Raw genomic sequence first — 14,336 nt, forward strand, 5'->3', positions numbered from 1 at the left:
GCCACCCCCAACTCTCATACCTCTCTCCCTGACAAACAAATGACCAGGCACTGTCAGAAGAATATCTGTATTAGTACCTAGAAGCACTTACTATTCAATTAACCAGCAGTTACCTCCACACATCTTAAGCTCCAACCAGGAACAGAAGCGAGCCAAATTCTCAAGCTCAAGTTTTTAGATGAAGAGTCAATTAAACTTGGATAAACCTCACTAGCTTCTCTGAACTATGCAATAATAAAAAATATCTTTTTTAAAGTTTCATTCTAAATTTATTTTTTCTGTGTAGAGATACCATATCAATCAGACCATGGTTTGAATAATTCAACAGTAAGAGATATTTTCGTGAGTTTAAAATTAGTTTCTATGTTTTAGTATTTTATGAATTCTTTTTCTTTTCCAGTAAGTCTTCGATAGTACTTTCCTCAGGTACTGGGAGTAAATTGGAATCTTAAGACTCAAAAGACTGTTAGGATTCTTTTTTTCACCTGCTGTTTCTTTGTTATTTCATTGGACATAATTTTAGCAGAGTCTAAGACTTTAATTGCACTTTCATCTTCTAAAATGTTTCCTTCTGAAGATGACAATGTTTCCAAAATTTTTTTCTCTATATCTTTTAGCTGTTTCTTATTAGCTGCAGACTGAAGAATAAGAGCATTTCTTTCCTCTTCTAATTCTGGTCTAAAAAAGATAGAAACATTTAATCTAAATTTGTAGCATTTTATCTAAATTCATATCTAAATGTTAGATATCACAATTCTGTACACATTTAAGTAATTTTTAGATGTGTAACACAAACTAAGATGACTAATATCTTTATCCTAACTTAAGGAAAAAAATTACTTCCACTCAAATAATAATTTGAGACATTCAAGCTAAAACAAGCATTAACTGTGTATGTGTAAAATGTGGCAACAACATGATTTAGCCAGTTATGTTAGAATAAGAACTGGAGAAGAAACTCAGAGGATGAAAGTTCTTATTTATTCCTTGGCTTTGTCATATTCGGTCTCATTTTCATCGCCTCTTCTACAGTAGCAGACATAGAAAGGATGACTCATCATACAACTACCTCTTCAAGTAAAAGACAAATTGGCATCAGCATCTTACCAAGATTGTATGAAACTTCAAAATAACATAATTACCATGTTATAGAATATGTTATGACATGGTTCTCTCTTGTGAAATTCAAATATTAGAAGTAACAAAAGTATCTCATGGCTACATATTGTCACTTATAATTTGATGTCATGTAATAGGCTACTTGATAATGTTATATAAAGCTTCAAGTGAAATCAAAGACTTTCTTCAGAGAGAGGAAAAAAATCATAGAATACAACCAAACTAAAATAACAGACAGAAACACAAAGACAAAGAAACAATGGAGACACCAAGCTACCAGAAAACAAAAGATAAAATGGCTATAGGAAATCCTTACATATCAATAATCACCCTATATGTAAATGGACCGAAGTCAGCAATAAAAAGGCACAGAGTAGCAAACTGGATCAAAAAAACAAAACCCAAACACATGCTGCCTTCAAGAGATGCATCATACCTACAAGGACAAATACAGACTCAAAGTGAAAGGGTGGAAAACAATACTCCAAGTAAACAGCATCCAGAGAAAATCATATGTAACTATACTTATATCTTACAAAACAGATTTCAGGATAAAAAAGGTTAACAAGAGGCAAAGATGGACATTTCATAATGATAAAGGGGACAATACAACAAGAACACATAACACTTATCAATATATATGCTCCCAATCAGGAAGCACCAAAATTTATAAAGCAACTACTTACAGAACTAAAGGAAGAAACTCACAAAAACACAATTATAGTAGGAAACCTAAATATGCCATTGATAGCTATGACCAGATCATCAAAATAGAAAATCAGTAAGAAAATACCAGCCTTAAATGACACGTTTGGCCAAATGGACATAATTGACATTTACAGAGCCTTTTATCCTACAAAACTAGACTATACATTCTTTTCTAGTGTGCATGGAACATTGTCAAGGTTAGATCGTATGTTGGGAACCAAAAGTAGCCTCAACAAATTTAAGCTTGAAATCATAACAAGCATATTCTCCAACCACAAGGTTTGAAATTGGAGATGAACTGCAATAAAGGCAGGAAAAACCCACAAATATGTGGAATTAAACAACATGCTATTAAAGAATGACTGGGTCAAAGAAGAAATAAAAGGAGGATCAAAAGATACATACAAACAAGTGAGAATAAAATACATCATATCAAAATTATTGGGATGTGGTAAAGCAGTATTACGAGATAAATTTATATCATTGCAGGTGTATCTCAAGAAATAAGAAAAATCCCCAAGAGACAACTAAACATTACATCTTAAAGAGCTACAAAAGGAAGAACAAATGAAACCCAAAGTCAGCAGAAGGAAGGAAATAATAAAAATTAGAGCAGAATTAAATAAAACAGAGAACAAAAAGACAATTTAAAAACCTAATGCAACAAAGAGCTGGTTCTTTAAAAAATTAATAAAATTGACAAACCCATGGATAGACTCACTAAGGAAAAAAGAAAAAAGACACAAATAAACAAAATCAGAAATGAAACAGAAGTCATGATGAATACCACAGAAATACAAAGCATCACACGAGAATACTGTGAAGGACTATATGCTACCAAATTCAATAACTTTACAAGTTCTTAGAAATATGTAACTTCCCAGGCTGAATCATGAAGAACTAGAAAATCTAAATAGACCGATCAACAGTAAGGAAATTGAAACAATCACCCAAATCTCCCCAAAAGCAAAAGTCTAGGACCAGATGGCTTCACTAGGGAATTCTACCAAACATTCAAAGAGGATTTAATACCTGTCCTTAAACTCTTCCAAAAAAGAAGCAATACTTCCTAACTCATTTTATGAGGCCAACATTACCCTGATACCAAAACCTGGTAAGGTAACACAAAAAAGAAAACTAGACCAATATCTTTGATGAATGCAGATGCAAAAATCCTAAGCAAAATACTAGCAAATTGAATACAACAATGCATTAAAAAGAATATACATCATGATCCAGTGGGGTTTATTCCAGGGGCACAAGGATAGTTCAACATACACAAATTGATCAATGCAATATACCACATAAACAAAATAAAGAATAAAAATCATATGATCATATCAATAGATGCAGCAAAACCATTTAACAAGATACAACATCCATTTATGATTAAAGCACTTAATAAAATGGGTATAGAAGGAAAATATCTCAATATAATAAAGATCATACCCTCAGCTATGACAAACCCTCAGGTAATATCATAATTAATGGTGAAAAACTGAAAGCTTTCCCTCTAAAATCAGGAACAAAACAGGGATATGCTCTGTCATCACTGTTATTAAACATAGTATTGGAAGTCCTAGCTAGAACAATCAGGCAAGAAAAAGAAATAAAAGGCATCCAAATTGGGAATTAAGAAGTCAAATTGTCACTTTTTGCAGATGACATGATCCTTTATAGAGAAAACCCTAAAGACTCCACCAAAACAAACAAACAAACAAAACAAGAGAAAAAAAACCCAATAAACAAATACAGTAAAGTTGCAAGATACAAAATAAGTTTACAAAAATCCATTGTGTACCTATACACAAACAATGAAATTTCAGAAAAAGAAATGAAAAAAACAATTCCTTTTGCCATTGCAACAAAAAGAATAAAACACCTAGGAATAAACTTGACAAAAGATGTGAAGGACCTACCTATACACTGAAAACTATAAGACATTCTGAAAAGAAGTTGAAGAAGACACAAAAAAATGGAAAGATATTCCGTGTTCATAAATTAGAAGAATCAACATAGTTAAAATGGCCATATTACCCATAGCAATATGTAGATTAATGTAATCCCCATCAAAATACCAATGGCATTCTTTGAAGAAATAGAAGAAAAAAAATCAGATTTGTATAGCATCACAAAAGACCCCAAATAGCCAAAGCAATCCTGAGAAAAAAGAACAAGGCTAGAAGTATCACACTCCCTGACTTCAATTTATACCTCTAAGTGACATTAATCAAAACAGCATGGTATTGGCAGAAAAACAAACACACAGACCAATGGAATAGAATTGAGAGCCCAGAAATAAACGTACATGTAGATATATATGAGCAGATAATTTATGACAAAGGAGCCAAAAACATACAAAGCTTCTTCAACAAATGGTGCTGGGAAATTGGAAAGCTTCGTGCAAAAGAATGAAATTAGACTGCTATCTTTCATTATATACCAAAATTAACTCAAAATGGATCAAAGACCTAAATATAAAACCTGAAACAATAAATTGCATTGAAGAAAGGATAGGTACTAACCTATCCAAATAGACCTTGGGTTCAGAAAACATTTTATGAATTCGACTTCAAAAGCAAAGGAAGTAAAAGTAAAAATAAATCAATGGGACTGTGTCAAATTAAAAAGCTTCTGTACAGCAAAAGAAACTGCCAACAAGACAAAGAGGCAACCAACCAAATGAGAGAAGATATTCACGAACAACACCTCTGATCAGGGGCTAATATCCAAACTATATCAAGAACTCATACAACTCAAAAACAAAAAAAACAAACAATCCAATTAAAAAACGGGCAGAGGACCTGCAGACACTTCTCCCAAGAAGACATACAAATGGCCAATGGATATATGAAAAGATGATCAACTTCATTAGCTATTAGGGAAATGCAAATCAAAACCACAAGGAGATACCAACTCACAACAATTAGAATGGCTATTATCAACAAGACAAGTAATAACAAGTATTGGAGAGGCTGTGGAGAAAAGGGAACCCTCATACACTGTTGGTGGGAATGTAAATTGATACAGCCACTGTGGAAAACAGTATGGAGGTTCCTCAAAAAAATTAAGAATAGAATTACCATTTGACTCAGCAATCCCTATTCTGGGTATCCACCCCCAAATCTAAAAATATTTATCTGTAAAGATATATGTACCCCTCTGTTCATTGCAGCATTATTCATGGTGGCCAAGACATGAAAACAATCGAAGTGCCTGTCCTTTGATAGATGATTGGATAAAGAAGATGTGATACATATATAATATAGTGTAATATTGCTCAGCGATAAGAAAAGATGAAATACTGTCATTTGAGACAACATGGATGAATCTTGAGATTATCATGCTAAGCAAAATAAGTCAGACAAAATAAATCGAGAACCAAAAGACTTCACTCATATGTGGAATACAAAACTAAAAGCAACAAATGAAGAAGACAAACAAAAACTTATAGACAGTTTAGTGCTTACCAGAAGGTAAGGGGGTAGGGGTTGATAGAGAAGGGTAAAGGGGGTGAAATATATGGTGACAGAAGGAGAATTGACTCTGGATGGTGAACACACAATGAAATATTTAGATAATGTATTATAGAATTATATACTTGAAACCTATATAATTTTAATAACCAATGTCACCCCAATAAATTTAATAAAAATAAAAGATTTCCTTAAGGAAACAATTCTTTACTAGTAGCCCTTCCAGGTGTATTCTTTCTCATGTAAAAAAATAACACATGCTAGCAATGAAAAAAATACATAAATTATAAAGAAAATAGTAATAATTACCCAAAATCTTGGCACCCCAGGGGAATATTATTGTTAACATTTTGGTGTATTCTTTCCCAATCTTTTTTTGTATATATGGATATCCATTCATGTATTAACTTTCTTTTTTACAAAATATTACCCATACTGTATATAGCTTAGTATCCTACCTTTTCGTTCTTATTCTAAGTATTTTCTTATTAACATTCTGTATACGTCTTTGCACACATTCCTGATTTTGTTCATAGCATACATAGGTGACATTTTTGGCTCAAACAATCAGAACAAGTCAGAAATTATGGCATGTCATCTGAATCTACTACTCACACTAAGGGCCCAATAAAACATGGTTGACTTATAACTGGTTATAGAATGGCTATTTTAAAGGATTATATTAAGTATTTAATCTATAATAACAAAATATAAAATTTGACAAGGTTTCAAAATAATCACATAACAAAAGTATTAATGGCCTACAAATATTTCTTTCTAGGCTATTTATAAGCATTTAAGAAAATACATACCTCTCCTTTGCAACAACAATACCTAGTAACTGATCTTCAAGTCCTTCTGGAGTTATCATGAAATTGAGCAAAGACAGTTTTGTAGCCAACTCTGGCATATAGTGTGGATTTCTCAGTTTTGTGGTAATATAAAACTTGAAATCAAAGGAGTACTCAATAATGACTTCACCGAGTCTGATGCAATCAATGCCACCTGTATTTCAGAAAACAAATGCATAGTAAGTAAGCCAAAGTGACACTCCCACCCCCATGTTAAGATCTTTCCCAGGTTACAAGTAACTTAAAGTAGAATACAGGTGTGAGAAAAGTTATAAACACAGAGGCAAGTAAGCAGTTATACAGCAGAACATTAATTCTGGGGTAGTATAAGACATTTTCTCTGTTGTCATGGAGCCTTCTAAATCAAGATTCGTTTTGATCTTACTTCCTCTATCAATTTTCAATCATGATTCCAAAGTTATTTGCATATGACTAAAGCGTTTAAAAGTACTAGAGTTTGGCAGAGATAAAATTTTTATCAACAAACAAAAAAATATATAAGGTGGGCAATGTCAACTTAAAGTCAACTCTGGTCCACATTAACAATTACTATTCACAATAATAGACTTTATGTAGCCCATGGTCACAAGATAAAGGAATTTCAGCCTGGCTTCGACTTCTTCGTGTTTTCTACTGAACAACAGTCTAAATAACAGTGGTTAAGGCAATGAAGGGAGGGCGCAGTATTTAATTTAGAATATCTGACCAAAGTTCATTCCTGATTTCCTTTCACACATTAACAATGGCACAGAAGTTCTGGGTTATTAACGTTATTATTAAATTTATGTAGTGGTTTTCTTGCCTCAAAGATAAGCCTCAAAGATAATCCAATCATTTTTCAGTTCTACCAACTAATAAAATTGACTTCTACCTTGTTTAAAAGTTTGCCTAAGTAGTAAAGGCTCCAAAGATGGATCCAGTTCTTCACCAACATTTTCCAATAGAAGTGGAGTTCCAAACTGAATACAGTTTTCCAGTGTTCTCATATAGTCTGAATCTGATAGCTTAATAACACTAAGCTGATTTTCTTTCTCAGAGTTTTTGATCCACTTATTGGCTTGACCCTGGGGGTCAATCATTAAAGGCCTAGAATATAAAAAGAAAAATTCTGAGAGGAATACATAGATGTTGAGATTTCTTTAAAATTATACAATTTAAATAATAAATATCACCACCAATCTGTACAAATACAATGTGTTTCACATACTTTATAAGGATTAATCTTCACAAAAGTCCTGTGAGAAAAAGTGAAAAGGAGTTTTATTTTCATTTATTTATTTTTATTTAAAAAATTTCTTTTGAAATGCAGAAATTTAGTCTCTGGGAGTACTGTGTCCAAGGTTCCATGGTTACAAAATCAGTTCAATGTCAGAAGTAGGATCTTGTGAACCTGTAAGCTGTGCTCTTTCCAATATAACACATTGTCTTCAAGATAATTTGAATACATGACATCTGTTAACATAATATGAACAATAATTCTATTACTTGATACAAATTGAAAGTAACAGATCCTCTAACCTATAATGGGTTTCCTCAGGTTATGAGCAGAGTTATAAACTAAGTCCCCAAGTTTACTCTGGTATATATTTGAGATCTATTTAGGATTTTTTTCTGTGTAAGTATAGTAAAGACTTTGTGTTCAAGAACATATGATTCATGGTTTCAGATATTCAAAATATGATATGTTTTCCTCTTCCTTAGTGCTGATGCTGTCCTAGGTTCTTTTTGTATTCAGTACAGTGCATTAAATTGTCTTTAAAAAATATGAGCACAGAAAGGGGAATTTTCATCCCACGTCACTTTGGCTTTCCCAGGCATTCTCTTTCCTGTCAAGGGGTAAAATCCCCTTTCCCTGTAAATAAGCTCCTTAATCAACTACTCCCAGATAACTCTGTTCTTTTATTTTCTTTCCTTTCCAAAAGACAAAACAATCCAATACTGGCTACTTGGTTGTTTTCTTTGTCAGCTCAAATTATACTGAAGTCCTACTGAAAGCACAAAAAGATCCAGACACTAGCTAAAATTTGCTTTTGCTATCACAGCAAACAGAGGAAATGTGTTCTGGAAATCAGAAAGTTGTTTTATATACAACTGCTTAAAAGTTTCCTAGTAAATTAGACTACAGGCATCAATGCCCTATTTAAAGGGATGTTTTTTCTTCCGTACATATGCTTATTATTGGAAAAATAAAACACTTGTTCTTTCCCTTGCAAAAACTAAGCTTTTCTGTAAATTAACATTTTAATACTAATCAGTGTTCTTGGTAATGCCTAAATCAATGTTCTCAGTAATATAATAATTAGAGATTCTTTATTATTCTAAAAGAAATCCAACAAATGAATGGATCTTGAGATTATTATGCTAAGCAAAATAAGCCACACAGAAAAAAGTTGAGAACCATATGATTTCAGTGATATGTGGGATATAAAACTGAAAGCAACAAAGGAACAAGACAAATAAAGAAACAAAAACTCATAGACACAGAGGATAGTTTAGTGGTTACCAGAGGGTAAAGGGGGAGGGGGATGGTAGATGAGGGTAACAGGGTCAAATATATGGTGATGGAAGGAGAACTGACTCTGGGTGGTGAACACACATGTGACATATAGATGATGTATCACAGAATGGTACACTTGAAACCTATGTAATTTTACTAACCATTGTCACCCCAATAAATTTTAATTAAAAAAAAAAGAAGAAAGAAATCCAACTCCTAGTTAATACAACCTTACATAGTATTACAAATACAGTTGGAAAATTGAGTTGTTGTGTCCATCAGAGAGATAAGACCATGCCACGGTATTTGTATTCCAGTGTACCAAGTGTGGGCATGCAAATAATTCTAGTCTGCATTTCAGATCCTTGGGAAGTCTGAAGAAAAAAGCATTATTTGTCTATGTTTCTGACAGAGGTAGTAATTTTGGGGAAAACAAAGCTTTACTGTTAAGTCACCAGACTGATGTGTTAACAAACAATAGTAAAGCAGCACAGTAAGTATTTTCATCATGGGTAAAAAGTAAGCAAAGCCAGAATTTAAGATACAGACACTAAATGAGGTATTTGAAGATGATAATTATAAAAAAACTAACATTCATTGAGAACTTATCGTGTATTAAGCACTTTCTCACAACATTCCTACGAGGGAGGAGTTATTATCATCCTCATTTACAGATGGGGTACCTGAGTCATTGAGAGGTCAAGTAAGTTACCAAAATCTCAAGATAGAAAGTGATAGAGGAAAACTTGAATCGAAATATCCTGACACCAGAGATTGCACTGCTCTCAACCACTGTACAATATTAGAAATAGACAAACCTCTAGAAATTACAAGCAAGCAAAACAAGGATTGATTACTTATAAACTGATGCAGCATGACTGACTAAATAAATAACCTTGAAGATCCTTCAGCCACTTTGTAATGGTGGATAAAATATGACATTTTTTAAAAACACAGGTGACATGCATTTAAGAGGTATGCACATACATAACACATACATACATACATACATAAAAACACAGGTGCCAGAAACACACGCAAAATTGAATTCCAGGAAAGTAAGTGCACGAGCTGAAATGACAACTAGCCTTGGGGAGATATCAGTTCTAACAACCTAGGGGCTCCTCGAGTCCATATGTGGCAAGAAGCTGGAACTGAGACCCCTGTATTAAGCTTAAACCTGCAAAAGGATTAGTGAAATCATAGATAGAAAAATATCCAACTCTATGCATAAGAGACAAGAAGAAAATATTTTGATTCCAGATAGAAAAAAGTCCCCTGAGAAACTATAACCATGAGTATACATTTCATGTAGGTGTAGGATGCAACTTTACACTAGCTACGTAGACCAGGAAACTCCAAGCTGAGAAATTAACATATACTGGGCTAATAATTTGCCTGGAAATCCTGGAAAAAGTAAGAACAAAACACACATTGCAGCTAGAGCAAGAGTAAAAGCAAAATTTAACCCCGGGGTGTGTGAAAGGGGGGAAGCAGATAAATGTCTTGGGCTAAAAACATTATACCTTTTCTTAAAAAAAGATTTTTATTAAAATGTAGCTAACTTACAATGTTCTATTAGCTTCAGATGCACACCATAGTTATTCAACATTTATATACCTAAGGAAGTGATTACCATGGTAAGCCTAGCAACTATCTGACACCGTACCACACTATCACAATATTATTGACTATATTCCCTCAGCTGTACATTACATCCCCGTGACTTACTTGTTTTCTACCTGGACATTTGGACCTCTTCTTCCTCTTCTCCTTCCCCCCCCCCTTTTAATTTTTCAACTATAGTTGACATTCAATACTATTTTACATTAATTTCAGGTGTACAGCATTGTGGTTAGACATTTACATGATTTAAAAAGTGATCCCCCTGACCAGTCTAGTACTCATCTGGCACTATACATAGTTGTTACCATGTTATTGACTATAGTCCCTATGCTTTGTTTTACATCCCCATGACTATTCTGTAACTACCAATTTGTACTTCTTAATGTACACCTTTTTCACCCTGTCCCCCTGCCCTCCTCCCATCTATCACTCCAATAAATCTAGTACCAATCTGACCTGATAGTTATTGCAATATTATTGCCTATATTCCTTGTGCTATACCCTACATTCCTATGACTACTTTGTAACAACCAATTTGAACTTCTTAATCTCTTACCTTTTTTCACTCACACCCAACCCCCCTCCCATCTGGCAAGCATCAAATTGTTTTCTGTATCTATGAGTTTGCTTTGGTTTTGTTTGTTTATTTTGTTCTTTAGATTCCACATATAAGCAAAATCACATTGCATCTGTCTTTCTCCGTCTGACATACTCCATTCAGCAAATACCCTCTGGGTCCATCCATGCTGCCGCAGATGGCAAGAACCCATTCCATTCCCTGGCTGAGCAATATTCCATTGTATATATGTACCACATCTTCTTTATCCAATCATCTATCAAAAGACACTTTGGTTGTTTCCATGTCTTGGCCATCATGAATAATGCTGCAATGAGCATAGGACTACACATATCTTTACGGATATTTTCAGATTTTGGGGGTAGATATCCAGAAGAGGGATTGCTGGGTCATACAACAATTCTATTAGTTTTTTGAGGAAACTCCACACTGTTTTCCATAGTGGCTGTACCAATTTACGTTCCTATCAGCAGTGTATGAGGGTTTCTTTTCTTCCACAGCCTCTTCAACACTTGTTATTCCTTCTCTTGTTGATAACAGCCATTCTAACTGGTGTGATGTGGTATCTCACTGTGGTTTTGATTTGCATTTTCCTAATAGCTAATGAAGTTGAGCATTTTTTCATATATATATATATCTGTTGGCCATTTGTATGTCTTCTTGGGACAGGTGTCTGTTCAGGTTCTCTGCCCATTTTTTAACTGGGTTGTTTTTTTTGTTTTTGAGTTGTATGAGTTCTTTATATATTTTGGATATTAGCCCTTTATCAGAGGTCTTGTTGGCGAATATTTTCTCTCATTCGGTTGGTTGCCTCTTCGTTTTGTTGACAGATTCTTTTGCTGTACAGAAGCTTTTTAATTTGATACAGTCCCATTGATTTATTTTTCCTTTACTCCCCTTGCCTTTGAGGTCAAATTCATAAAATCCTTTCTGAACCCAAGGTCCATTAAGTTAGTACCTATCCCTTCTTCAATGCAATTTATTGTTTCAGGTTTTTTATTTAGGTCTTTGATCCATTTTGAGTTAACTTTGGTATAGGGTGACAGCAGTTTAGTTTCATTCTTTTGCATGTACCATAGCTATCCAATTTTCCCAGCACCATTTGTTGAAGACGCTTTTCTCTATTGTATGTTTTTGGCTCCTTTGTTGAAAATTATTTGCCCATATATATGTGCGTTTATTTTGGGGTTCTCAATTCCATTCCGTTGGTCTGTCTGTTTTTCTGCCAAAACCATGCCTTTTTTTATTACTGTCACTTTGTAGTATAATTTGAAGTTAAAATTAGATGACAATGTGACTAAATAACCACTTATAGGAAACTATTTCTCAGATGAGAGTAATTTCCAAGATTTTCAAAGTATATAAATGAAAGGATAACAATAAAACCATTTGGAAAGTTTATATAGTTATCACACTGTTGATTACAATTAAATAAGATATCCATGAAATTGTACAAATTATCAAGTTATAGTATGTTGAAAATGGGTAGAAATACCTAAATTAAATACACTGAATAGCCACAAACTGGAAACATCCCAGGTATCAATAGGAGAATGCATAAACAGTGATATATTCATAAAATGGAATACTATTCAGCAACAAAAAATAGGAACATTATGTTGTGTGGAACAAGCCTTGCACAAAAGAGCACATATTATATGATATGATTCGTTTATATGAAGTTCTAGAATAGACAAAACTAGCCTATGGTGGAAAATAATCAGAATAATAATTTCCTACAGTGGGGAATAATAATTTCTTAAACTTCCTGAGAGTTAGTCATGTTTTGTATCTTGACAGAGGTTTGGGTTGCACAAGTGTATACTTTTGTATACTCTTTTTCAAGAACTCATGGAATAGTGTTCTTAAATTTTGTGTATTTCACTGTATGTACATTTTACCTCAAAAGAAAACAAACAAACATTGAATTTTAGTTAATGATATGCATGCTGAAGTATTGGGTGGGGAAGTATATCCATGTCTGCAATTTATGTTGAAATGCATAAAAAAGGATGAGCTGATGAACAGATAGAGGGATGAATAAATATCTGATACAGCAGCAAGAATAATAAAATGTTAATCTCAGGATCTAGGAGGTAGTAGCTTTATGGGTGCTTACTCTATAATCCTTTCAACTTTGAAAACTTTCAAATAAAGTCATTGAAAAAAATATACTTTATGTTCCTTACCAACGCCTGGAGTTATTAACAATCACTCCATTATCGATGGAGAAAGCATCTGTTGGTAATCCAGCAATATTCCATGCTCTAATTTTTACTGGATCACCCAGGGTTTTACTCAGGGAGAACTCCTCTGAACATGGGATTTTTTTCTCCTATAAGAAATAAACAAATATCTGATGTTTTCTTTCATCTTGTTGGTTAAAATATTTTAAAAACTAAAATATTCATTTGTCATTAGATATTATTTAATAACTCTAAGGAACAGAAAAAAAACCTGAATTCCAAATTGGACTCTCACGTGGATATAAAGTACAGCATAGAGAATATAGTCAATAATATTGTAATAACTATGTATGGTTTCAAGTGGGCACTAGACTTACTTTATATCACTTTATAAGTTATATAAATCTCTAACTACTATGCCATATCTGAAACTAATATAATATTGAATGCAACTGTAACTGAGAAATTAAAAAAATTAAATAAAGTAAAAAACAAAATATATGAGAAAAAGAAAAAAAAGTAAGTTGGACTATGAAAGTATTTTACTGATCTAACAAGAAACAAAAAAAAAGAAAGACCCCATATTTTCAGTTATTTCTTCCTTTCTCTATCCTTATCATCATCTTTCCCCCACAAATACCCTAACACATACTTTGAATGTTCTAGAAAGAAAATTCTGAAATATAAAACCATTACCTTGCACAACATACTCCAATTTTCTATACATGTTTGTCGAAAGCCAGAAGTGAAAGCACCAAGGTAGGCTATTACTCCTGCTGATACTAAGACATCACCAGTCAAATTTTCATATGCTATCTGAAGGTCATCTGCAGCCTGAGACCATCTGTGAGATAAACCAAAGGCAAAATACCTCAGAGAATGATGGAAGACAGTAATTGAAAGGTTAAGGAGCTTGTAGTCCAAATTCTAAACAAAAAGCCAAGAAATGTTGGGCACTTGCTAATCTATAAAATGAGGTTAGGTCCCTTCTAGCTCTAACATGCTGTAATACGTATCTGTGTTATATGAATGATAATCCACCTTTCATTATTAGAATGTTAGGTATTTCTAGCAGGACCAAGGCCTTTCAGAATAAGCAAAAACAAAAACAAAAAACACCAACATTTTGTACAATAATTTTCTTCAGGATGATTTGGTCTAGTAGCCCTGCTACTAGGTTCAATATTTATTGTTAGTCTGTAAAACATAGAAACATTTGTAATTCATTATCCAAAATTACATTTAGGTTGTATAGAAGCTGAGATACTATTAATAGGGTTGACATTTTTTCCATTT

The 14,336-nt window shown here is 33.2% G+C and overlaps 1 protein-coding gene across 1 annotated transcript in view; it reads right to left on the reverse strand.

Annotated features, from left to right (window-relative positions):
- DNAH12 (dynein axonemal heavy chain 12) overlaps positions 1-14,336 on the reverse strand; it is a 192,536-nt gene that overhangs the window by 40,284 nt on the left and 137,916 nt on the right. The window contains exons 54-58 of the mRNA XM_074313144.2: positions 13,737-13,884; positions 13,044-13,189; positions 7,026-7,240; positions 6,116-6,308; positions 486-678 (exon numbers count right to left, since the gene is read on the reverse strand). Of these exons, the coding sequence (XP_074169245.2) occupies positions 486-678; positions 6,116-6,308; positions 7,026-7,240; positions 13,044-13,189; positions 13,737-13,884 (895 nt within the window). The remainder of the gene's footprint in view (positions 1-485; positions 679-6,115; positions 6,309-7,025; positions 7,241-13,043; positions 13,190-13,736; positions 13,885-14,336) is intronic.

Source organism: Rhinolophus sinicus, chromosome 5, assembly GCF_057876585.1.
Source record: "Rhinolophus sinicus isolate RSI-liver-muscle chromosome 5, RSI-T2T, whole genome shotgun sequence".
Classification (NCBI taxonomy): Eukaryota; Metazoa; Chordata; class Mammalia; order Chiroptera; family Rhinolophidae; genus Rhinolophus; species Rhinolophus sinicus.